The 26,303-nt window shown below is 39.3% G+C and overlaps 1 protein-coding gene across 3 annotated transcripts in view; it reads left to right on the top strand.

Moving 5' to 3' along the window:
* Positions 1-26,303, top strand: part of LOC105224353 (uncharacterized) — a 52,961-nt gene that overhangs the window by 805 nt on the left and 25,853 nt on the right. For all 3 annotated transcript variants that reach the window (XM_049454900.1, XM_049454898.1, XM_049454899.1), the window contains exon 2: positions 4,206-11,159. In XM_049454900.1, the coding sequence (XP_049310857.1) occupies positions 4,281-11,159 (6,879 nt within the window). In that variant the 5' untranslated portion in view covers positions 4,206-4,280. The remainder of the gene's footprint in view (positions 1-4,205; positions 11,160-26,303) is intronic.

Here is a 26,303-nt window from a genome sequence, read left to right as displayed (position 1 = left end):
AAAGTATAGCATACACTAATTTTTTTTTATCAATTGTGACAAAAAAGTACCCATACATTGTAAATAAAAGGCAAAATATTTAATTATTCATCAATATTTATTTTGTCGCCTTCAAAGTAATCTCCACAAGTGCTCGAAACACTTTTCATAAGTACTTTTTGGGACGACCTACAGCTCTTTCAGCGAATTTTGTTTTATCTGTTGTTTTATTTGTTGTTTTGTAGGAAGCGGCATTTTCGGTTTGAGGAACAAAAAAGTCACACGGAGCCAAATCTGTTCAATACAGTGGTTGATTAATGGTATTCAGTGCGTTTTAGGCTTTAAATTTGTTCACATTCGTAGCTCGATGCGGTGATGCATTACCACGAGCAAAATTCATGAATTTTTCGTCCACAATTTCGGCCGTTTTCAACGGATCTCCCTCTGGAAAAAACATGATTCACTAAACCTCGAATATCGAAAAAATAATGAGCATCACCTTGAGTTTTTTTTTGGTTTCGGCTCGTTTTTTCCTCCATTCCGATGTTTGCTGACTTGTTTGTTAAACTCATATACCAAGGACTTATCGGCAGTTATAATGGTCTCCATGACTGGGGGATCGGAATTCGCACGATCGAGCAAGTCCAAAGAGACCTGTATACGGTACTCTTTTGAAAAAAAAAATAGCTTTATCGGGATGAGTCGAGCAATAACGCGATTCATACCCAAACTATTCACTAAAATCATTTGAACGGGCTCGCGAGCGATGTTAAATTTGATCGTCCTTGTACCACTGGTAGGCTTGTATTTTTGATAATGTGAATGACCGTAAGCCTTTTCCAACATTTGCAACGAATTCGCACATGAAATTTGGTTGGAAATACAAAATTGGCGACATATTCTTTGTTCGATTTATCCATTGTAAAAATCGCAACGCTTTACTGAGGTGTACCGTCTTAAGCAGCTGCTGTAAACAAACTCGTTAACTCGTTTACAGATCGCGCTTATATTTGGCATAGTAATTAAGGACAGTCCTATCAACTTTGCAAATGTGTGGAATTTCATTTACCTGTGGAATTTTATCACAAATTCCGGGTGCTTTTTTCCTCGAAACTGTTCATTTGTCGGACCACTATATCATAACAAACTGAGCGATGAAAATCAAGATAGAGATCTTCATAACGATAATTTTTCCTTATAAAGTAACTTTACTTCGACCTGAAGGTTGTTTATATCAGACATAGTCACTAGAAAGAACTAGCAAAACATTTTTCGTTGGGTTTCGTCTTGCTTTATTTATATTTTCGACGTAAACCCATAAGCCACTACATATATTTCAAAAGAATTTTTAGATCCTTTTTTGGGACTATTTTAGTCTGTAGAAAATCATTTAAAAACTTCTATTCAAGAAATTCTTTTAATCAAATTAAAAAAGCGTTTTATTTTATGATTACAGAGAAGTTTTAATATGATCTCTCTGTCGAATTCTAAAAAAGTTTAGTTCGATATATTGAAGCTCCTTTATGTCTGATTAACAACTAGCAGCTGTCAGCTTTTGAAGTTAGCACTCATCTTTATCTTACAATGAACGGGGTTTTCGATAAGAGCGCTACAAAAGTTTTTCTATGAAATTTTTTACTCCTGTGAAAGTACATTCGATGCCATTATGTATGCAACTCGATTTCTTGCTTGCAGAAGTCCAGACACTGAACACAATTTCGACAGTTTTTAAGCATAAATCGGCCGAAACTGATGCAATTTCACGTTCGATATTCGTAGGAAGTTCATTAATCGTCGCTGGCTTGTTGGCATAGATCATAAACTTGACGTAGCCCGACAGGAAATAGTTTAACGGCGTCAAATCGCACGCAAGTGACCAATTGACTGCGCCATTTCACGTTCACCAAACTTGGTTTACAATAAATCGATTGTAATATTCGCTGTGTGGCTTGTGGCGTCGTTCGGTTGGAACTACATATTGTCCTAGTCCATATTATCCCATTCGGTCCAAAAATATTCGGTTATCATTGAGCGGTGGCGATTCCAATTCACAGTGACGTGCTGGTCTTGATCATCACGGAAGAAGTACGTCACCGGCCCATAAACCGCAGCAAATCGTAATATTTTCCGGATGTCGTAATATTTTCCGGATACATTGGTGACTCATGGAGTACGTGTGGATTGTTGCCTGACCGATGACGTATATTTTGGTTATTAACGAAGCCATTCAGCCAGAAATGAGCCTCATCGTTGAAGATGATTTTTCGAAGAAAATCCGTTCAGTTTCAAGTTGTTGCTGAGCCCAATTCACAAACATGTGACGATTCTGGTGGTCAAGCGGCTTCAGTTCTTACTTCAATTTGATGTTGAAAAGATGTAGGCCAAGATCTTTTCGCAAAATTTGACACAACGACGTCACAGAGATGCGCAGCGCTTGAGAACGGCGTGTGAGACACTGATTTTTTGTCTTCCTCAATTGATGCCCTAGCAACGGCAATACTCTCGACACTACAGGGCATTTGCATTTCTTTGTCTCACTGACACGGGAACATTTTGTTTGAGCTTGTGGATTCAAAATTTTCCATTACAAAATACAGATGTCACAGTATTGCACCTTGGTTGTTGGTTGGTTGAAAAGAGGAGGCGCGTTAGCCATCATTAGGCCTAATGTGCTACCGGGTCGATTAAGGGGGATGCCTGCTTTAGAGGCTTAAAAAATTCGACTTTTTTGAGGAGTTTTCCGGAGGGGAAGAAATAATTGATTAAAGTGAAATTGCTAGGGTTTATAGTTAAATGTTTAAACATCATTCATAAATTTTCTGGGTACGACATCTTTGATATTCTGACTTTGGGAAGCAATTGCCCAATGCATCTGGCATGTGCATTTGTCGGACGGCGGGCAGGATGCAGGTCGCAATTTCTGTCGGAAACAAAAAATTCAAAGAGATTCATATTTTTTAATAATTTATCTTCTAAAAAATTCCAAAAGAAATGTAAAATTTTACTTTACTATTAAAATTTTAAAATTTTTTTATAAATTGAAAAAAAAGTGGTTTTTGCCCAAAGAAATTTGACTTTATTTTGTTTAAAAATATGTTCAAACTTGACTTTTCTTAGTTTTTGTTTTTTAGTTTAAATAGAAGATAATTGAATGCCAAAGATAATAAACTTTGCCCCAATTCCATACGACGTTTAGTTTTTTTCTGTCCTGTCCAATTAAGAAAAATCGTAAAAATGAAAAAACCGAGAAATCGCGCGTCAAAGAGTTCGCTTCCTGCCCAAGCGCTTATATATCTGCTAGACGCTCGGTCACTATTTCCCTTTTAGCTTCGAAAATATTTCGAATTCCCATCTATAACTTTGGGGACATATTCTTAGATTATTTTTAAAGAGATTTAAGCAAAAAAATCGATTTTTTGAAGCTTCTAAAGCAGGCTCCCCCCTTAAGCTTTACGCAGCAATTCAGCGAATTTGGTAAAACACCTGATTCTTTTCCTAACTGTTTAATGTCTTTTAAGTAGGAGTGTTGGAAGCCGTGGAATGTTTTTCGTCTCATTCGGCTGAAGGCTAGGCATTCTCATAAACAATGTTCTAGCGTAATTAATCATCTCTCTGCCTTCCGCCAACTCCACGTTTTTTTTTTTCAAGTTTTCAATATTTCCCAGTTTTCTTCAGTGAATAGCGACCCATTTTGTAAATTTTAGACTTTTTATTGAATATCTGTCACTTTCCGAATGGTATTTGACGTTACCAATATCGAAATATAGGTAATTAAAATTTAAAACGTTAGGCCCACCCTGTATATAGAGTAAGCCAATTATGTGAAATAATACTAATTTTCAAATCAGAATATATAAGGGCGGTGACTATAGCGATTATCAAAGGTTCACAAATCTTTGGAGACATCTTTCTTTCGAACATCCTAAAGCTAAAGAACTGTTTAGTTCATGCAAGTAATATTGTATATTTTAATTAAAATTAGACCTGGTTGATAGAAACTTTAAACTTTTGACCCACCCAGTTAAATTTCGTCAGTAACGAACTCAGGTAATTTTTAAATTGATTACCTTTACTTTTTTGCACATTATCTTCTTTATCTTCATTGATTTTGTTTGGGAGCGTCTCATTTAACTCCACTTTGTTTAAGCACGATCAATTTCCATATACATACCTATGTATAATTAACCGTGGACTCATCTTGATTATCTTTTTATTTTTGTTTACAGTTTTTAAATGTTCGAAAGCCGGTGAAGCCGAACGGCCAGCTTGGTGACGCATTGTGAAATGTTCCAACAATAAAAATGATGTTTCTTGATTTACTGATCTTCTCCACGGCCAACTCACAACGATCAGCAAGCGACGCAGAGCCAACGGCAACGGTAACGGAGGGTGTGGAAGTAGCTGCGGCCGCGACAACAACAGAAACAACAGCAACAATAGCAATTGGCAAAATGACAACTGAGGGCAAACAAAGCGTGCAAACCGCAAACGAATTACAACAAAAGCAGCAACTAATTGTTGGCAACTCACCAACAACAGCAGGCAGCCACCAACAAGAAGGGGCAATAAGCGACAACAAAAGTGCAAAGCAGCCAAGCGCCAAAACGGCAGTAAGCGACGGCGAACAGGGCAATGCAACGCTGCGCTTTGTTGATGACAATAAAAGTCAAAGCGACAAGCACAATGCCAGCAGCGTTGGGAGCAACAGCGGAAGTGCTTGTGGTGCCAGCAGGAATACGGCAATAAATGATAGTTGTTGTCGTTGTTGTTGGCCAATTGTTAGCAGTTGCAGCGGCAGTGGCTGCGTTGGCCAAGGCAGCGAAGTGGCAATGCATCGCTGCACAATGCCAGCAGAGCCAACGATAGAAGCACTAACAAAAGCAACAACAACCACAACAATAGCAACGGCATTCGAGCCGATTGCATGCAACGCTGGGGAGGAATGCGTCGAGGCTGAAATTTCAATGCACCCGGGGGACGCACGGGCAATGCCAGGCGACAAAGCGGGAACGGCAGCTACAAAAGATATTAATAACGCGATAGAAGCAACAATAACAAAAACAACAGCAGTAGAGCCACTTGTAAAACGCTTGGCATTAACATGTCCACACAGTGCAATGGAAACGCCAGCGAGTACAGTGCACGAAACAGCCGCGTTAACATTTGGGTGGTTGGAGGCGGCGCTGCCACGACATAACGGTGGTATGGAGAGTAAACACGACGCAACGCAGCGCACAGGTGGGAGAGCAGGAGCATGCGCTGTGACGGCGCCAGCGACATTGACAGCAACAATGCCGCTGACGAGTGCGACTTATGCTCTTAGAACACAAACAACAACAAACATAACAAAAACACTGCGCTCCGACACTGACCAGAACACAGCGAACGCCAATGCTACCAACAGTCATGACAGCCACACTCAGCAGGCGAGCTTTGACGATGCCAGTGCCAGTGGCTGTGACAGCAGCATACAGCAAAGAGTCAGCGACTTGCTCGGGGCGGTAAGGGACGTGACGAAATCAACTTCGTCATCGATCGAAACGAGCTCACCACAACGAGTAACGATTACGTGCACGAAGGACTACGACAGTACGTGTGTGGCGCCAACGAATGTGTTTCTCCCCATTGCCAACGACACATTCCAACAGGCTGAGGACGTGACAGCGGCAAAGAGCAGCGTCACGAAATCCTTAACACAGCAACAAACCATTAACCAAAGCGCAGCCCATAGCAGCGAGCTCAGCGACGACAGCGCCAGTAGGCGAACTAGTGAAAGCAGCTATGATGAAAGCAGTGTGGTGAATGTGAAAGCACAAAGAATAGTCAGCTTGGCCAGCGACGACAAGCACGACGAGGACAACGACATACGAGTACGACGTGTGGCTGGAGCAGCAGCAGCTGAAAAAGCTGTAGCAGCTGAGAAGAAATTTTCATTAAATTCTAGGAAAAATTGGGAAATTGTGAAAAATTGCAAATTATCAAGCGCTGAGCAGCAACTAAGCGCTTTAGTGTGTAACGGTTTAGTAGCGAATTGTGAAAATCTATTGTGTAGTGAATTTGATGCCAAAGGCAGTGTTGATAACAAATATTTATGTAATTTAAGTGATTCGAATGAGTGGTGTATCTGTGAAACGAATTCGTTGAGGGGGGACCAACGACGACGACGACGAGGGTGTAGTGCGGCCAACCGAGCGGAGGAGGGTGGCGAGCAAAACGACGAAGACGACACAGCTACTGAGCGCAGTGCTAACGGTACCAGCGTCAGTACCATAGGTAGTGGACGACGTAGTGGTGCCAATGTCGATACCATAAAGGCCATTCATGAAAACATTTCAGAAGTTAGAGAAAACAACTTTTGTCCAAAACGGGGTGAAACCCTAGCCCTAGTAGGCACTTATGAGCGGTGTGTAGAAGTACTAGGTGACGAAAATAAGACTGAATTAAAACCAATTGTAAGCGTTAGAACAGTTAAGCACTCGAATTTCATTGAAGAAACAGCAGCAACAACAGCGACAGCTGAGGAACCCGACTTCATCGACGGTGGAGGACGCCATAGGAGTTCGAATACAGACAGGGTGGATGAGGTTGAAAATTTTGAGGAATACTTTTCATGCGAATTGTCTACACTCGTTACGGATAAGGCACAGCAACAAAAAGCGAATGAGGAATGCAAAGAAAGTGTGGTGAGTGTTAATAAAAAAGAGCTTAGTGCAAGACAACAAGCGAAACAAGAACAAACAAGCCAACAAGCACAAAGCCTAGAAGAGAAACAAGCCAAAGCAAGTGTAGATAAAATTGAAAAGTGCCAGCGACAAAGCGTGATTTGCGCAAATCAATCTAAACAAATATTTTGTCAGCGAAACACGAACAAAGGACACTGTCAGACACAGAGCAAGGCAGCAACCAGCAGCAATAATAATACCAACAACCATAGTGGAATAGGCACTGCTTACGATTCAACGAATACGCAACGAGCGCAACGAATACATAATTCGCAACAGAACTTCAAATTTATCACTGCGAGCAGCGGCTGCGACCAGCGCCATCAACAAAAGCCTCAACAGTCACAAGAGCCACAACAGCCTGAATGCGCGGCGGCCAATGTTGCGCTCATTGAATACGCCAACAACGGCAACACCAACAACACCGACGACAACGAATTATTAGTATATAAAGTGAATAATGCGAGTGTATATGCCTTACGGGGGCGGGGTATAGCAGACGAAACCTTAGTGAGGCCACAGCTTACAAGTGGTAGTGTGCGGCACAGTGAAGTAGCGCCGTGCGACGGGAGAGCGCACAGTCACGAACAATACGAACAGCAGACGCAGCCGAAGAAATACCAACAGCAGTGGTCGAAGGCAGCGTCGGGCACGGAGCAGGCACAAGTAGCGCCAGATTTCACCCAAAGCCGCTGTGAAGTTATTAATGAAAGCGAGACGGTCTACGCGACCACTAACAACCCTTCTGTGCACACCGCTGTAATTAGCAGCCCAATTGGGGCAGCGACTGCGGGTGGTGAACCCCTACAAACGACGACGTGGACGACGACGCCGCGCGACCAGATAAGGCAGAGTTATCACAAAGCGAGCGAAGAAAGCAAAATAAGCGATAAAAGTGGGGAGGTGCACGAAGCAGCGGCAGAGGTATTAAGTGAAAAGTGTGAAGCGGAAAGAAAAAAACACACAGAGAACTTATTTAAGTGTGCAATTTTTGCAAGTGGGCGCAACACTAGCGACGCGGCACCAGAAAGTGCAAGTAATGCACGAGATAAGTGGCCAAAAGGACGCACCAACAACAACAGCAACAACACCAAGACCGACAACGTTAACAGCATACAGCCAGGCGTTGAGGCACAAGTGGCTAATGTTGCTGCCATAGAAGCCAGCGGAGCAAAGGATGCGAAAGTGTTTAACGAGGCGAGAACGATCAACACGCACTCAGCTTTCTTAGCTAATCTGCCACTAAGCGAAAGTGCCACACAACGGCTGGGGTGCTACGACAATTTAGTTCAAGTTGCTGCACAGCAAACTATTGACGGCAAAGAGGAAACTAAATCGCTGCATATTCCCTACGAGCAGGTTTGTTGCAGTGAGGAACAAAGCCCACTACAGGCAACGGACGCGAAGCAAATATTTAGACTCGAAGCAGAAAAGTATGGGGAACATGCTGCTGTAAAGCCACCACAAGCGAATACAAAGTTAAGTGAGGCAGATAAAGTACTTGTGCATAGACAAAACATAGCCGAAGTTGGCGCTCCGCACGACGTCAGCGATAAAGCATACGTCGCCGAGACACAAAGTCACAAGGGAGCATACACACAGCGCACACCCCCATACCGGGGTAGTAGCGATGAGTTCGCAGCTAGTCAACGTTTGCAACGCTTGCAACAACATTTTCGTGGATTGATATGCGTGACACGCAATCATTTGAAAGACGAAACTCCGCACGAGTACGACGACGAGGCACATGCCAACGCAGTGACGGCAGGTGCACAGGACGAGCACACGAAATTGCAGAGTATACAAAACGGTGGTGACGCCGACGACGACGACGACGACCACCGCAATAAGGACGACGAGGACGTGCACGAGGACGAACGTGCATTTGGTGTATCGCAACAAGCAGTCAACAACAACAACGAGTTGGTAGAAGCCTTGAAACGCCGCAGCGAAGGCAAACAATTCGAAGGCGAGAAGCACAAAGGCTTATTGGGAGACGACGCGGCGGCGACGACAACGACGACGCCAACAACGCAGCACTGTGCTGCCAGACAGGCGACGACGACAAGCGCACCGACGAAGGAAATTCCAAAGAGCAACAACACTAGCACAAGGCAAACAAACGCAAGCAATGAAGCACTAGTGGCTGTGGCTACGACAGCAGCAAACGACGTTGCACATACAGCAAAAATCATAACAACAACACTTGCGGTTGGACAAATTGCAGGTGGCACAAAGAAACGGTATTGTGCTGGCACAGTAAGGTCGCCAGTAATTGTAGCGACAAACGGAGCAGTTGCAGGCATTGAAAAGCCAAGTGCAATCCAATTAACAGCAACAGCAACGCAGTGCAACAACAGCAGCGCTGGTGACGTTACGTTAGCAGACAACAACAATAATCAGGCATATAAAAATAATTGCAATCAACACAATAATATTGAGGATATTAGCAACACTTTTGTGCACTACAACAGCAACGAGTGCGCAGCAGCCACAGCGCACACACGCCAAGAGTGCAAAAAGAGCAGCGAGCGACTCGGAGAGCCGACAGCAGCCGCGGTAGAGGAGACGGAAGTCGACCGAACAGCTGTAATCGCCAGCAAGCAACGAGTAGGTGCACTTGACTCGCTGCTAGCGACTAGTGTTGTTCTTGCTGACAAACTAACGGCACACAATACAACCCCAACTGAGGTAAAAATAACTGTCGCCGAGCGAGGCGAGAAGACGACGGCGGCAGCAGTGCACAAAGTAGTGGTTGCGGCGAGTAGCGAAACAGCCACCCCAACGCAGGCAACAAATGCCTGTGAGGCGAATGCCAACAGTGCTATAACAATAAAAACAACAAACAGTGTTGTGTTAGAAACAAACAATAACAAAAATCGCGTGTCAATAGCTGAAAGCGCGTCGACACGCCATAAACAAGCTGGCACAACAGATGCCACAGATAGCGGAGCGTCACGCGAAACTGCACTGACCAACGCAACCGCAACGACAACAACGACAAGTGCTGCAACAAATGCCAGTACAACAATAACTGCACCGAAAACTTTAACTAACTCGCAATTGTGTGAGACGCCTTCGAACCCAACGAAAACCACAACATTTACGAACGCGCCGCGCCAACCGTTAGTACAGCAGCCGGTAGGTGATTTGGAAACACCAAGCACTCCCGCACCAGCAGCAAGATCACGCACCCCAACACCATCACCACCACCACGTCCGCCACTACCGAAAGCGGCTTTGAGCTGTGGTCGGCTAAGCGCATTCGTTGCCACAAAACCCACAAATCAGCAGCATTTTCCAGTGACACCAGGACCTCTTTTATACAAAAAAAATAATAATAGCAACGCTGACAATACAAACACCACTAGTTATTACAACAACAACTTTGAATATTACCTACCAAGCACCAGCCAAACCGCCACTTATCGGCCCATATACGCGCTGTACCCGTTGGTGGGCCATTCTACGTCCGAGTTTGATGCGCGCCGTTTGAGTGATATCATCGGTGGCGTTGGTTACGTAGCAACAACAGCAATAGCAACAAGTACATTGCCGCCATTGTCCGTAGGTGTGGTGGACACAAATCAAAATCCGACTTTCGTGCGCAACAAAAATAAGTGTGAACTCAGTCGGATCGGTGGCCAAGGTAGCGACAGGGGCAGCTGTGTCATATCGCCGTTGCGCCCAAGCGCTGACAACATTTTTGCAAATTCTGTCGATTTCGAATGTTACGACGAATTATTCGACGAGGTGTCGTCCATCGGTATTGACGACGCGACGGTTGTGCAGCCGAACGCCGTGGTCATTGTGAGCGCGGACGTTGATACGAATTCGATTTGTGATTGTGTGAATTGTGTGCGCGAGCTAAATGAAAATAATTTACTAAAAACCAACAATAATACCAACAACTACAAAAACAACGCGGTTAGTGTAAATAATTTGTCAGTGAACAGTGAAAGCAATTACGCTCGTTTAAACCAAAGTGAATCGTGCGCGTCCGACGTGACAGCGCGTACCGAGATTTGTGCGAGCAAAGCTCATTTAAGTGCAATAACAAAAGAAACAAATCCAAACAACAACAACAACCAAAACCACAACCACAACCAAAGTAAATACCAAAGCTTTAACATCGACACCAACAAAATGCGTGAAGTTAACGGTCAGTTGCGCGGTCTGCTCAAAAAACCGAATCGTCCGCCGCCGGCGCGCAAGAATCGTGTCGTCTTCGACGAGACACGCAATGAGTTTTTCGAGGCGGATTATATTATATTAATACGTGAGGATTGCGCCTACGATGAGGAGGACGAGGAGCCGTGCACATGCGGCGAGCACGAATTGGTGCGTCTGTGCTGTGAGGAGGGCTGTCAGTGCAATTACTCGGCGGTGGGTGCCACCGTTGGCGGTGGTGGTAGTGGCGGTGTCACCGGGCCGGGCGATGATACGCGCACGCCGCAGGTAAGTTCACTTTTATTTCAATTGCGCCACAAATGAACTGTAAATGCACAGTTTACTGTAAGCGTGAGACAACGCCTAGTGAAATTGCCAAATTTCCTTAGATTTGGAAAAAATTATGTTACGTGCGTTGTGTCTAAATATGTCACCATATTTTTTTTATAAAGTAGTTTTTTTTATTTTTTTTCTTTTTACTTCAAAAATTTACTATTTTTATTGTGCGGAAGTTCACGAACACACGATTTTTCTATAAACAATGAAACCGTTAGACCGTGACGGTTAATGTACCGTTTGGGTAAGGCTTTTTGACATTTTCATCGAAATTTTTGAACCCCGTACAGAATTCGAAAAGATTTTTGTTAATGTAGGAATTGTTGCGGTTTGATCATAAATTTTTCCTATGAAACTAACCATTCTTTACTTTATAGTATCTCATAGTTTTGTAATACTCAGGTTCTGGCTAGAATTAAATCGATTTGTTTTGTAGTACGACTTAACCTACAAAAGTCATGTGTATGGATTTTAAGGGAGTTCACTCTGTGACCCATACAATTTTCTACCCAGCAGTATCCAATTACAAATTCTCTAAATTCATCCTTTTTTCAAACTCACAGTCAATTAGGATAATTTCTGCAGATTCAAAGCTAAATCTTCAGTAAAATTTATCTTAAAAGTCTACTGAGTGTTCTTTAATAAACTTTTCATAAGCTCTTTTTGGAATGGCCTTCAGTTTCTTCAGCGAATTTTGTTTTTTCTGTTCGATCGACTGAAAATGAGTTCTACGGAGCGACAATTTCAGTTTTGCCAACAAGAAAAAATCACACGGAGCCAAATCTGGTGAATATGTTGGTAGATCGATGGTATTCATTGCGTTTTTGGTTTTAAATCCGGTCACAATCGTGGCTGGATGGGATGGTTCATTATCATCGTGTAAAATCTATGAATTGTTCTTTCGAAATTCCAGCCGTTTTCGGCGGATGATCTCACACAAATGCCTCGATACGTCCAAATAGAACTCTTTATTGACCGACTGACTCTCCGGAACTAATTTATGATGCCTCAAACCACAAATATCGAAAAAACAATGAGCATCAATTCGATTTTTGAGCGACTTTGTTAAGGTTTTTTTTGGTGTTGACACGTTTTTTCCCTCCATTCCGATGATTGTTGACTCGACGTCTGACCGGCAGTGATAACGCTCTCCATGAAGAGACCTGTTTATGATATTTTTTTTGGAAAATTTTCAGCTTTATCGAAATGAGTCGAGTAAGATCGTATTTCATATCCAAAATATCTATCATAATCATTTGAACGGGGTCGTGAGATCTTTCTTGCCATCTCTCTAACCCTTGCCTGACGAGCACCGCATTCTTCACTTTTTTAATATTTTCATTAATTGAAGAGGATGAAGGTCGCCCAGAATTAGCCATATCTTCAAAGATCTCTCGACCGTCTTTGAAGGCTTTGTACCACTCGTAGGCTTGTGTTTTTTGATAAAACTGAATCATCGTAAGCCTTCTCCAACACTCGAATTGATTCCGCGCATGAAATTGGTTTTGAATTGCAAAATTTGAGACAAATTCTTTGTTTGATATTTTTATCCATTGCAAAAATCGCAACGCACTACTGAGGTGTACCGACTTAAGCAGCTGCTGTAAACAAACTGGTTGACAGATCGCGCTCATGTTAGGCGTAGCATTTAAGGACAGTCCTAGCAACTAAGCAAAATATAATTTTTGAAATTTCAATTACCCGAGGAATTTAAATTTAATTTCCGGATGCTTTTGTGTCTTATTAATTATTTTAGCTGACCTCGATTGTCCAACTTTTGAAGCCCGATTCTCCATAACTTTTTCTCGAATCAATTTGAGAATTAAAGACAGTATTTTAGAGATTTTATAGAATTAAATAAGAAAACATGTTTTTTTATGCCGTGAAAGCCATGTAACCCCTTAAAAGATTATGGTTTAGTAAGGTGGGGAACTGCAAAGTTTTGTATATAAAATAAATTTACCTAAGGGGTTATGAAATAAAACAACAACTGTTAGGAAAAAAAGCAGTAAGCATCTCAAAATTACTCTACATTTAAACAGCTAACTGGAGATTCTAGTATTCTGCTTGTATCCTCACGTCAACAAAATGTTTCGAGGGTGATTGGGTCACAGGTCTGTACCTTTGAAACAAATTCTCTGAAATCTGTCGTATTCTCAGACTTAATTATCTAAAAGAAACTGTTCAATTCTAGTGCTAATTTCTTTTCGAAATAGGTTAATCCTATTCCTATCTTCTTTTTGGCAGTCCGATTTTATATTTCCTAAAATTAGATAAAAAACTGCCAGACATTTACTGTTTTAAGATAAGTTGGAAAATAGTGTTACATATGTTCTCAGACTCGCTAGATGTTGCAAAATTTATCAGTTAATGTTCTTGTATGAGCTTTTCAAGCCGATGAGAATGCAGGTGAAGCGAAATAATAGGTTCTCACAGCGATAAGTTTTAGGATTATACAAAGATAAGTTAGTTGGCGGCGAACTAAAGAACAAAGCTAAAGGTACTTGGGTTTAATGTTGACTTTGAAATTTTCCACACTTTTTGTAAAAATGTCTAGTAAACTACTAAAAAATTAGGTACCTTTCTTTAGACTGCGTTTTAAAAGACAAAATGTAAACCTTTATGGTAAAATTTGCTACAGGCTTAAAAGAAGAATAGCTTGAATCTAAAAAACTATTTTTTATCTACCCAAATAATGCCTAAAATATCGGAAATCACCCTGTAGCAACATTTTCATCTTCGAAAGTAAAAAACCGTTATTAACTACAGAAGAACGCAACCAAACACGCTGATAGTAAGGAAAAACAATAACATTCACCTCCCTGACAAACACTTCAATTGAAATTACACTAATCCACTACATCACTACACCACTCCAACTCCTTCACTCTCACCGCCATTACACTTTGCACAAATGTACAGCAAATATTTAATCTACCCTCACACCGACACATACACACATGCATCCATGGTATATGTGTGCTCAATGACTTTTGATATTACGACAAGTTTTTTTTTCTTCGGTTTTTAGGATTCCATTACAAGTGTACGTACATAAGTACCGTTTCGTTTCTGCAAATAATGCTTCACGGCATGTCGTGTCCAAGCTCCATCCCAAATGAGCAATTAATTTATTTGCTTTCCAGAAAAAGTCATTCACGTTTATTTGCACCTAATTGGCTTAAGTTCTACGTTTATTTACGAGAAGGTTCTTGCTGGCTGTAAAACGTAAGAATTGTTGCAAGTTTTTGTTGGCATAGCTGTTATTAAGAGTTGCTTCATATTGATTAGATGAAAACACTTTTAAAGACGTTTTATTATAGTTTTGTCGTGAGTTTTTTAAGGGATTATCTTTTAGTTCGTCAAGCAGTTTTTTTTTTATATTTATTCGGTGACTTGTTCGAGAATTTCGACGGTAACTGGCGAATGACATGCGTGATGTTTTGCTCTAATGCCTGAATCAAAGCGGGATTGTCCCATAGACTTTAGACTTTACATATTCCCATAGGAAAAAGTCTAACCATGTGATATCACACGATCTTCGTGGCCAATCGACCGGCCCAAAACGTGAAATTATCTGCTCACCGAAGTGTTCTCTCAATAAATCTATTGTTTGAAGCGTGTATGTGGGGAGTGGCGCCGTTTCGTTGAAACCAGATGTCGCCGAGATCAAATGCGGGAACTTTGCAATCCAATAATGAATGATGGAGACAAACGGAGTAGAGACTTAGGCAATTTATAAAAGTTAGTATGGTTAAAGCAATAATTCAATAATCCTGTATGGGATCCAGGTCGATATGGGCTTACTTTTACAGGTCAGTTAAACAAGAATCCTCTATAAGGCTAGATCAGTGGCCTTGGTGCTTTATGTCTAAGAAAAGTCTTTTGTTTATTCGTATTCATTCAAATCAGAAAATATATTACTAAAGGAAAATACCCAAATTTTAAAAAAAATTTTGTTGCCACAGTTTCCATGAAAACATATTTTCAAAAAAATTTCAGTATTAGCCTAGTACAAATCAGATTTTTTCATTAAAAATGAACTATTCGAATTTTAAATTTTATAAAAAGTAGTTAAGCAATTTTATGAAAACAAAACAATTCAAACCCCAGAAAAATTACAAAAAACTTTTGTAATAATTAATAGAAATAGTTTTTCAGAATAAAACACAGAAAACTAATTTCCCAAGGTAAAAAAAATGGCGCAAACTTTTCATTGGCCTATAATACTAATTTTTACATATTCCAGCAATTTACAGTAACGCTAACTTTTTCGGCACATTGTCATTGGCACTTATACACACATACATACAATAGTTAGATACCAAAAATATCCGATTAGACATTTATTGTATTCAAATTTAGGAACTTCAACCGCACAATTTAACAGTAGTCGCTCTCGCCTGGCTTCCTCTCCGCCCACACACTTGACACGCATCATTGGCTTTGACATAGAAAAGGTCAGGCGCTGGCAACCTTCTAGGAATAGCACAAAAAAACACATTATTTATGTACAAAATTGAATGCGCTTTTTTGGTTTGTTGTTGGTTGTTAGTTGTTGTTGGTTGGTTTATTGTTGGAGGTGGAAAACATTTCAATTATACGAAAGCGTTGTTGCCTTGAAAACGTGGAAAAACAGTGAAATCCTTGAAGCGCGCACACCGACCAACACACACCCGAAGTACTTCGACGAGCAGACAATGTGGACTACGGGGCGTATACGTGCTCCATATATCTATGAAGCGAGTACATTAGAGCGCAATCGTATACAGAGGCACACAAACACACATTGGATTATTTTGAATTGTTTTCGCTGTCAGCTTTTTACTAAATCATCAATCATGGCGAATATTTAAAAACAATTATGCCAATAAATTACCGAGAGGTGAAGGCGGATTTCGCCATTGTTGTTGTTGGGCTTTTGTGTGGCATATCTAGCGCAGGTATTAAAAGAAAGTATTAAGCTTTAAGAAAGTAATTGGCTTTTAACGGAAAATGCTGGTTGGCATACATAATAACACAGTGACTCTGTGATTAATTTCTCTTTTCCAGCAAAAAACCCATTGCTTGCCTTAATATAGTGTTCCTCGCTTGAACTGGTGTGTTCAGGTGATGATTTTTGACTGGGCTGCTTAGGGGTCCATTAAGAGATAATTTTTTTTATTACTTTAGCGTCGCTTCCTTATTTTTGGGTGTGATTATATAAGTTTTTAAGAGACTCTTGCCAAAATCAGAGCTCATAATAATAATTAACAACAAAGTCAACTCATTTTTAGTAAGGTTTATGATGAGTTTGCTATGATGGTTATTTGTCTGAACTAACTTTCTTGAAATGTATTCCAATTTTAGTTACCGTCTGTCAATTAAGAGCGTGGTCGACTTTACCGACAGTTAATGAAAGATTTCGCACTAATACCTTCGCGAGCTGATAGAGGAAAGCTTTGTCCTTGATGCATTGTCAACAAAGGTTCAGTTGTCGTTGATCTTTTGAAAGAGAATCACGTTAAACGCCATGAGTGCCAAGTACGCGTCGCGCTACAAAGCTATGTTCCTTTGCATCCACCCGAAAGGTCCAATCAGTGGCTGCTAAATATATGAGACATATAGTGGCTAAAAATGTCGATGATTTACCAGAACGTGGTTCGATAGGAAGTGAACAAAAAAGATGAAAAAATAGTGAATCTGTTTTCGCGGAATCCTGCTTTAACACTGCGGTAAGTTCAAGCAAAATTAATTCCATAAGATATTTCTACGAAACTATCAGAACCCTTCTTCATACTCATGATCCGAAATGGCGCAACACAGTGAAGAAGCCTCTGTTGACTGAAAAATGACAAACCGACTCGCTTGGGCGCAGGAGAATATTGATAGAGGTTTTGAAAATGTAATTTTTACTGAAGAATATTCTATATGGGCACGTTCTGTCCTCACGCGAACTTGGTCAACTTCCAGCGGACCGTAAAACATGGAATAAAGGTGCATCTTTAGGGCTGTATCTCAAAGCAGGGATTTGGCACTTTGTACCTCTTTACTGACAACCTAAATGCCGATAAAATGATAAAAATCTATAAAAAGACTTGCTATTTGCCTAATGATAATTGGATTCTGCAGGAGGACAACGATCCCAAACTCCGCAGCAAGCTCTGTACTCAGTGGAAAACCCAATCTGGCATCGCCTGATGCAAACCCTATTTAAAATGTGTGGGCATATATTAAACAGAAGCTTCGTGGAAGACACACATACACTTTGAAGCAGTTCCACTACAATACGCCGTCAAATTAGTAGAAAGCATGCCTCGGAGATGCCAGGCAATTTTTCGACGCCGAGTATGATCCAGCCGTTTGTATAACAGTCATATCTTATACTGGTCCGATATCAGCGATATCGGCAAATGACGTCTTTCTTGTGTTTCAGATTAATATCTCAAAAACTGAGGAGTAAGTAGTCTTAGCTTGTCACGCTGATCATTTGTATATATACACATTGTGACAAAAAAGTACTCAGAAATTATAAATAAATCACAAAATATTGAATAATTCATCAATATTTATTTTATCGTCTTTAAAGTAATCCCCACCAGATGCAATACATTATCTCGTCCATCGATTGAAAACGTGTTCCTCGGAGCGGCAATTTCAGTTTGTGGAACAAGAAAAAGTCACACGAAGCAAATTTTGGTGAATTCGGTGGTTGATCGATTGTATTTATTGTGTTTTTGGTTTTAAATTCGGTCACAATCGTACTCTTTTTGAAAAAAAAATCAGCTTTATCGGGACGAGTCGCGCAAGAACGCGTTTCGTACCTAAAATATCCACCAAAATCATTCTAACGGACTCACGAGAGATGTTGAGCTCTCTTGCCAACTGTCTAAAACTTGCTTGACGATTTTTAAGCGCCATATCTTTCACTTTTTAATATTTTCATCGGTTGATGAGGTCGAATGTCATCCAGGGAAGGATTTGCAACACACGTAGGCTTGTGTTTTTGATTAAACTGAATCACCGTAAGCCTTTTTCAATATTTGCAACTATTCCGCACTCGGTTATTTGGTTAGAAATACAAAATTTGAGAAAAAAAATCCAACAAAGTAGATACATATTTTTATCCTTTGTAAAAATTGCAACACACTACTGAGGTTTGCCGGCTTAAGCAGCTGCTGTAATCAAACTGGGTGACAGATCGCGCTCATGTTTGGCATAGTAATTAATGACGTTCCTACCAACTTAGCGAAGTACATATTTTTGAAATATCATTTACCCGAGGAATTTAGATACAATTTCCTGATCCCTTTTTGTCTTAATGTAGACTTGGTTGCTGATAAGCACTTTTATTTTGAGGATTCCAAAGAAAAAGAAAGTCAGGATTATATAGTGAATAGTTAATAACAATCTGCCGTTGAATGATACTGACACCATGATCGTTTGCTAAAACCATTTAAATTTTGTAATGTTGAAGCAAACGGTTATACTATGTTGGTGTAGCATATTATGTTACTATTATAAAACTTGTATTAATTAAGAAAGAATTGTATTAAGAAAGAAGAAAAAAACATTTAAATGATATAACTTGGGATTGGTGTCAACCGTAACGTTGTTTTTGTCCTCGCCACGCCTTCTTGAAAAAAAAAGTGTAAGACAATCTGGTTGACGGCTCTAGAGTATATTGAACATTATCCGAGATTAGTATAGAGATTACAGATTTCTTACGAACAGACTTCTTAAGCGCTCTACTGAAAACATAGAAGTTCTAGGTCAGTGGAATCGTAACTGATTCGTTATAGAAAGACAAACTTCTGTAACCATATTTCAAAAAATGAAATGAACGATGAAATACTAAAATGAAATCGATTTTTAAGAATACAAAAAATTTTGAAAATTCAAAAATGAAATGAACGATGAAGGCTTAAAATAAAATCGATTTTTGAGAAGAAAAAAAAACTACTGTATCAAAAGATTTTTGAACAAAATTACGAGTTACACTCCGACGTCGCTAAAAGTAACAAAGTCCTTCATTACTGTAATAATGAAAAGAACTCTTTCCGGAAAATATTGACCCTGGAGTGACCTAGCGTCGAAAAAAAAATCAAAAATTTTTCTGCAAAATTTCGATTTTTTATCAGCTTAAAAACTGGTCGGTTTTTGTATGGATAGATATTTACAAAACATGCAGAAACATCATAGCACGAGTAATCGGATACTACGTTTCCGAGTAGTTACAATGTTGCTTCGGGAAAAGCGTGTTTAAAAGGCGCTATTAAGGAGTTTGTGCAAAAGTCGTCTGAAATAATAAAAATTAAAATTTAAACTATATAAAAACCGATATAATTTGTGTTCATAACTGTACACATTAGCGGCACGAATTTCTTGCGCCTAAAAGCACACATTGATTACATACATATATTGTACAATATAATACATAATATATACATAAGTATGTGCATGCGAGCATATAATAACCAAATATATGAACGTATGTAAATATAAAAAATGGAAACGGCGCAAGAAGTGCATAAATCAGCCGAAACTTTCTTACTCATAACCGAAAATGCTACAAGCTCTGCCATCGCATGCTTACTCACTTATGTAAGCGCCTGCTATACACATACAGCAGTATGTGGCTGTGTGTGCGTGTAGCTATTTTGCACTTGCCAACTTTGCTGGAAGCAGTTACAACAACAACGCCAACGAAACAAGGAAACAAAACTGTTTGTACAATACTTAACAAAATTGTTTGTTGTTCCTTTTGTTATAGTATGTTCTTGCTGCAACATTTGTTGTTATAGTTGTTGTTGTAGCCGCTGCTACTATTACTGGCCGCTTTGTTGTATGATTTTGTTGTTCATTTAAGAATTTCCAAGGAATTTCAGTTCAGCTGAGTTTAGTTCCAAACAGTTGAGTTGAGCTGATTGCAGTCCTGAACTCACACACACACACACACACACACACACTTTAACATACAAACGCATTTACAGTAATTGCATATGTATGCATTAGCATACACACACCCATTTTGAGTAATAACTACCAGTAAAAATATGAGCTACTGCATAAGACCCGAAGGATACTCTACTTAATTATGCGTGTGGGATATTCGGCTATCTCCATATAACTGCAAGTGTGTGCGTGTGTAAGCAGGGATGTTACAACGGTAGTTTGTTAACCCAGCCTTGGCACGTGCTCGATAAATTGCGCAAACAAATTAAACATGTGAACACCTTCCAACATTATTTTCAGCAGACATATATGAAAGAGGTGCTCTGAGGCCAAGTTGAGAGAGAGTTAGCGTGTTTAGAACATTTTGCAGATATGTAACCGTTGGATTTTTTCATAAATTAAGTTCAAACACAATTTGTGAAGATTTCTTTGAAAATATGTCACATTTCTCAAAGATCGAGTTAATATCTAACTAAGAGAGCTTGTAAAGATTGTGATGGGAGAGATTGTGAGAAGAGACGAATAAGCAAAACTCTCAAAATTGCATAGCAGTTTTACGAAAACCATTCTAACTGAAAAATAAAGAGTTAAAGACGGAATTTTTAGTCGGATTTCTCTATAATGTCTTAAAAATATTATTCTTCTCCATATGGCACGTAAAACCGGCAGTAGAGAGAATCAGAAGAAGTTTTATAAAGCTGCGAAAGATGAATTATATCAATGTAGCTTTTAATATTGAATTTAAGCTTTTTAAATAAAAACAACTCCGCTGCTAAAGTTAATTGTGACGACTTTTAGCTTGACGCTAGATAATAGAATAGACTGTAGGAACATGATCGGAAGACTAACTGGACACACACCCGCAGAATGGCACTGTCAGATCGAAAAGACTGCAGGAAATGACTAGAGCCAGGCGCCAGGGAAACGATGAAGCATCTCTTGTCTACTTGTCCCGCATTGGCAAGATCTCGCTGTAAGCATCTGGTGTCCCCACGGTATGATATGCTGGAGGAGGTATCAATAGTGGAGCCGCAGAGTCTGTTTAAATTTGCGTCAAGCGCAGACATCCTTAAGGTTGACTAGTCCTCATGGTCCTGGTAACTGAACTCCATCAGGTATTCCAAATGGCTAAAACTGGTTTATGCGAGGCTTATTAGCCTACCAGGTTAACCTAACCCAGCCTTTGGCTTGATGCAGATCCCCCTAGCGTATCCAGGAAACGGAAGCCATAAGATTTTCAGCTTACACTTCAGTCTACGCCTTCTTTAGAGTAGCTTCACTTGGTGAAGTTCAGTGTTTTTACCGACCTTCGGTCTCTGTTGTGTAACCAGTGGATCTTTGATTCGTCGTCGGCCGCGAAACATTCAGGACATTCAGGAACATTCGTCGTACTGCTCTTACATGGCAAAAAAGTTAGCTGGGGAGTGTTTTAATGTTTGCCCTTGTTGTCCAGAGTAATTAAATGCGGCACTCATAGCGTCCTCAAGTTCCTCATATCCAATATTTCTAGCAGGATATGACCGAAATGATTTTTTGAAATACATATTTTGATCCTGAGATAGTAGCTCTCTCGAACTTTCTATCAGTGGTCCGCCAAAACACCGTATATACTATATAGCTCCAGGTATTACTATACGAGAATGTATATCTTCTTCTTTATTGTCTTTATTGACGTAGACACCGCTTATGGAGTTATAGCGGAGTTTACAGCAGCGAGTCAGTCGTTCTTCCATTTCGCTGTTTGGCGCCAATGGGAAATTCCAAGTGTAGTCAGATCCTCCTCCACCTTGTCTTTCCAATGGAGCGGAAGCCCATCACGTCCGGTCTCTGATCGAGTATACTCTGGGTAGCCAAAAAACATCAGTTTAAAGGTGAATTCAACTGAGAAGATGAAAGATCCATTTTCAGGGTTATGCGCTGAGTTTTGGACGCGCGGAAAAAACACCTCCATAGAAGGAAGAATGTAGTACTATATGAAAATAAATCTTATGCTTTCGAATTTTATGATATCGGACTAATATATGTACATATATGTATTTTAGCAAGAACCAGGGTCAATAACGACATGAGACTTATATACATGTATTTCTTGGACTATCAAGAATATTGTTCGTACATATAAGGTATATATGTATATCTCCTGTTCACACTAGTTTCAGAGCAGTTCAAAATTTGTACTAATGAATGCATACTTCTTGGTTGCTGCTGCTTGTTATGTTATTGTTATTGTATGGGTTAAACTACTATTATGGAGCACATACCCACAGCTTTGCTTGAAAGATTATTAAATTCGCTTACAAATATGTTGCATTTAAATATCGGTAACTACTACCAACTTACACACACATAAATACTCATTTATACGCATATAAATTTTCCTTCCCCCTAGATAAAATACCCATACATGATGTGCTATCTACTTAGCCACTCGTATCAACTTGATATACAAATTGTATGCACTCGTATGTGCCTTTGTACGGAATTCACTTCTTAGCTTTTGGCTAGTTTGTATGCGTTGTGGCTTTGTTGTTCAGCTAATGAGTTTAAAATACGTTTGAGACTCGCTTTCATTTGAGAAATTTATAATACTTAGTTTGTTAACTATTTCGTAAGCCAATTGCCAGTAAAGCTATTACACAAACACATATACATATATGTATATATATTTATGTCGTTACGTAGTTATGAAAAAGGATTGTAATTTAAAGGAGCAAGTTGATCAATATGAGAGTTCGATTAAAATTGTTATTTTTTAAGGAGAAATTTTTATAATATTGAATAACATATGAAAAGGAGTTGGAACGAATATTCTGAAAATCACTGACATCATTTGTCTTATTAATTTATTATACGTTTAGCAGTATATATTAAGTTTGCCATGAAGTTTTTAGCAGCCAGAGGAAAACGTTAAAGACCCTATAAAGTATGTAATTTTTGTTGATTTCTTTAAGTAGGGGAAAATATCAAAAGTCGGAATGCTACCTACTACCAACTCCAGCCTCTCCCACGAAACCATCTAATTAAGTATTACTTTGTTGGAGTGATAAGACATTTAAGTCTCCTCTATGGCATGGTCTGATGGGCGCCTAATCTGCTTTATATATCTCAGTTTTCAGTGGACTGACACAGGAGTGTCGTCAAATCTTCCACCATAAAACTACCACCGAGTATAGTTTCAAGTTGTTCCCTTTTACTTAAAAAGCGAGCACAATAAAATAATACTTGCTTAAAGTCTTCAAAGCACTATGAACCAGTTTGAAAATTCCGACTAACGTTGTGCTGGAATCTGTACAGGTAGGCTCTAAAGCACCCATGTCCACTTGGTATTTGGGTTAGGTGGAAATCCAGGTCCCCATGTTTTCTGTCTATCAACGAATGGATGTCCGGTATCAATATGTGGGTTCAACGCCCTTTGAGTGAGGTTTGCCACGGCTGCTGCCATATTTTTTAAGCTTTTGACTCTCACTACTCTTTTGTCTCCTATAGTCGGCGCTTATAACTTTTATACTTGCTCATATTCGTCTTCCTGGATGTCAATGGCTATCACACTGCGTATTATTTCAGCAGCATCGCTTGTTATTGTTCACAAAGTACTGATAACCATATGATAAATATGCTTTAATGCCTAGCACCTCGATCCACATTGGATCCGCATATAATACAACCCATCTCAGTAACTTTGCGAGTAAAAATCGCCGGCTGGAACGCACGCAGCCTGAATTCGCTCCAAAGGTCATCTATGTAGGTGGTTAGCTACTATTACCGCAATAAGGTCGCCTGAGATTGCTATTAATTTAACGACACCTTTTCACTCCATCATAAATTAGGCTCTAGAAGAGGGCCTAAAACCGAGCCTTCCGGTACTACATATGGAATAGCTCTTGGGGCCTTCATCAGTATCGAAATATAGTCACCTGTTTTCAAAATAACTTAAAATAATTCTAAAGTATAAGTATATATGTATGTATATGTATATGTATATATGATATATTCACGAAATTTACCATAGAATATTGCTCAAGGCAATGCTACCATCTTTGAGCATATTCAGATCGCACCGATAGCTGTTATTTAAATCATTATTCGTCACCTCTGTAGAGTTATCCACAACTTCTTTGTACGACAACCGGATTGGTAATCAAAGGTGCTTGGGTTTAGAAATAGAAACCGGAACCTATGTGAAAATTGTAAAGTTCTTTCTCACTTTTAGAAAATAAATTAATTTTTTTTAACTTTCCATTTAATAAATTTTTCCACCAAAAAAAAACAAGAGTCCTTTGATTGAATAACACTGATTGTGTGAAATTTTTCAAAGAATGTGAAAAATTATTGTTTCTTAATTAATTATTGTTCTAAACCTCGTTGGTATACAAATGTATTTATATAAACATGCATATTTATAATCTCCATATATCCAGTGAACCAAGGGCAACGCCGTAACCTCTGATTCGCTTACACGTTTTGCAAACTCATAAAAGTTATTTTTGGAAAAATCATTTTCACTGGCATTCACAAATATTAATATACACCCACATATGTATCTGAAGAAGATATAAAGAGCAATAGAAACGAGCACAGGTTTTTCAGCACATTCGACTACATAATTATACATACTTACATACATAATTACATAGCTATGCTCATATGATGTGTTCAATAAATGAGCGAATCTGCTTTATCACATTTTGGCATGCATCGCATCTATTGACATTTGACATTCCATCACAACGATTAGTGTCACATAATGCTCGTTAAATTTTTTCCTTTGTTTGTTTGTTTGTCTAGTGCATAAATTGGCAGGTGGGTCTGTTTGCTTGTGTGTTGGTGTGTGATATTATTACCACATCAGGTGGCACTTATGCTTTTCCAATGTTGCCAATGCCGGGTCACATAATGTGATTTCAGTATATTTATATTGAAATAATTGCTTTGCGAACTGCATTAATTTTATACAAATAAAATATTTTTTTTGTTATAAATGTAAATTAATTCGAAGCTTTTTTTGTTTGTTGAATTTTGCTTGCAATGTTATAAGGACAGCATAGACATATCGCTCATTTGCTGCAAGACCGGCATAAGTCAAAAAAATCGATTCTCCAGAAAACGCGTTTAAAGTTTTCAACTGACTACAACCTTACACCTCTTCTCAAGCGGAGCATATAAGAGGTATTCATATGAATTTTTCACTCAACATGAAGTATGATATAGCGAACAATTCTGCAGCCTTAACTCAAAAATCACGTTTTTTTATTTATGCCGGTCTTGCAGCAAATGAGCGATATGAACTATGAGTATATAATTAATATGACTGAAAAAGCTAGATAAACATATTACCAATTTCCTGTATCTCAGGCGGGTCCCATGTTCCTATAAAGTATATTTTTTATATAATAGGCAAACCATTCTGTGTATTTATACTCTGGCCAGGGTATATGTTTTAGATACAAGAAAACATCGGAGACTTTATAAAATATTTACAAGAACGAGTTGGGTCGATTTAGCCACGTTCGTCATAGTCCTCCAATGTTTGAGTTATCGATCTGAAATTTTGCACACGTCCTTTTCTCACTAAGAGCTGCTGGTTTGTCGGAATCGCCGATATATGTAGCTGCTGTATGATCGGGATCAAGTGCTTCTATGGAAAACTTCTTCGATTTACGAGATATCTTCACGAATTTCGGCATGAGTTTATAATTAATTACACCTTTATAAGGCTATGGTGTAATCTCCGTAGAAATTGTTCAGATCAAGTCACTATAGTATTCATATGCCGTACAAACTGGCCGATCAAAATCAAGGTATTTTAAGAAGTATTTTGAATTTGTGCAAGGTTTTATAATTTCGTAAAATTAATTAGGCATTCGCGGACGTCTTAATATCAAATAATTGTAATAAACTCCTCACTTGGGAATGAGAACCATGTGGTCTTGTTAGTATACCCCAGAAAGACTTTCTATTTCAATAAGGCAGGTTTGTGATATAATAAGTTCTATTAAAAAGAAATCCGTATTTTTTCAAAGCCTTAGTCATATGTATTTCACATTGTATAAGATAAGATTTCGTTCATAAAAACTTTACAAACAGTTTTGCGATTGTTAAACTCAGTATGGTTTGAGCACGCGTCGAAGATGGACACCAAAAAATAAAAAATATGTCATATTT

Source organism: Bactrocera dorsalis, chromosome 4, assembly GCF_023373825.1.
Source record: "Bactrocera dorsalis isolate Fly_Bdor chromosome 4, ASM2337382v1, whole genome shotgun sequence".
NCBI classification, from domain to species: Eukaryota; Metazoa; Arthropoda; class Insecta; order Diptera; family Tephritidae; genus Bactrocera; species Bactrocera dorsalis.
The sequence above is the reverse complement of the archived record's forward strand: the minus strand, read 5'-3'. Positions and strand labels throughout refer to the sequence as shown.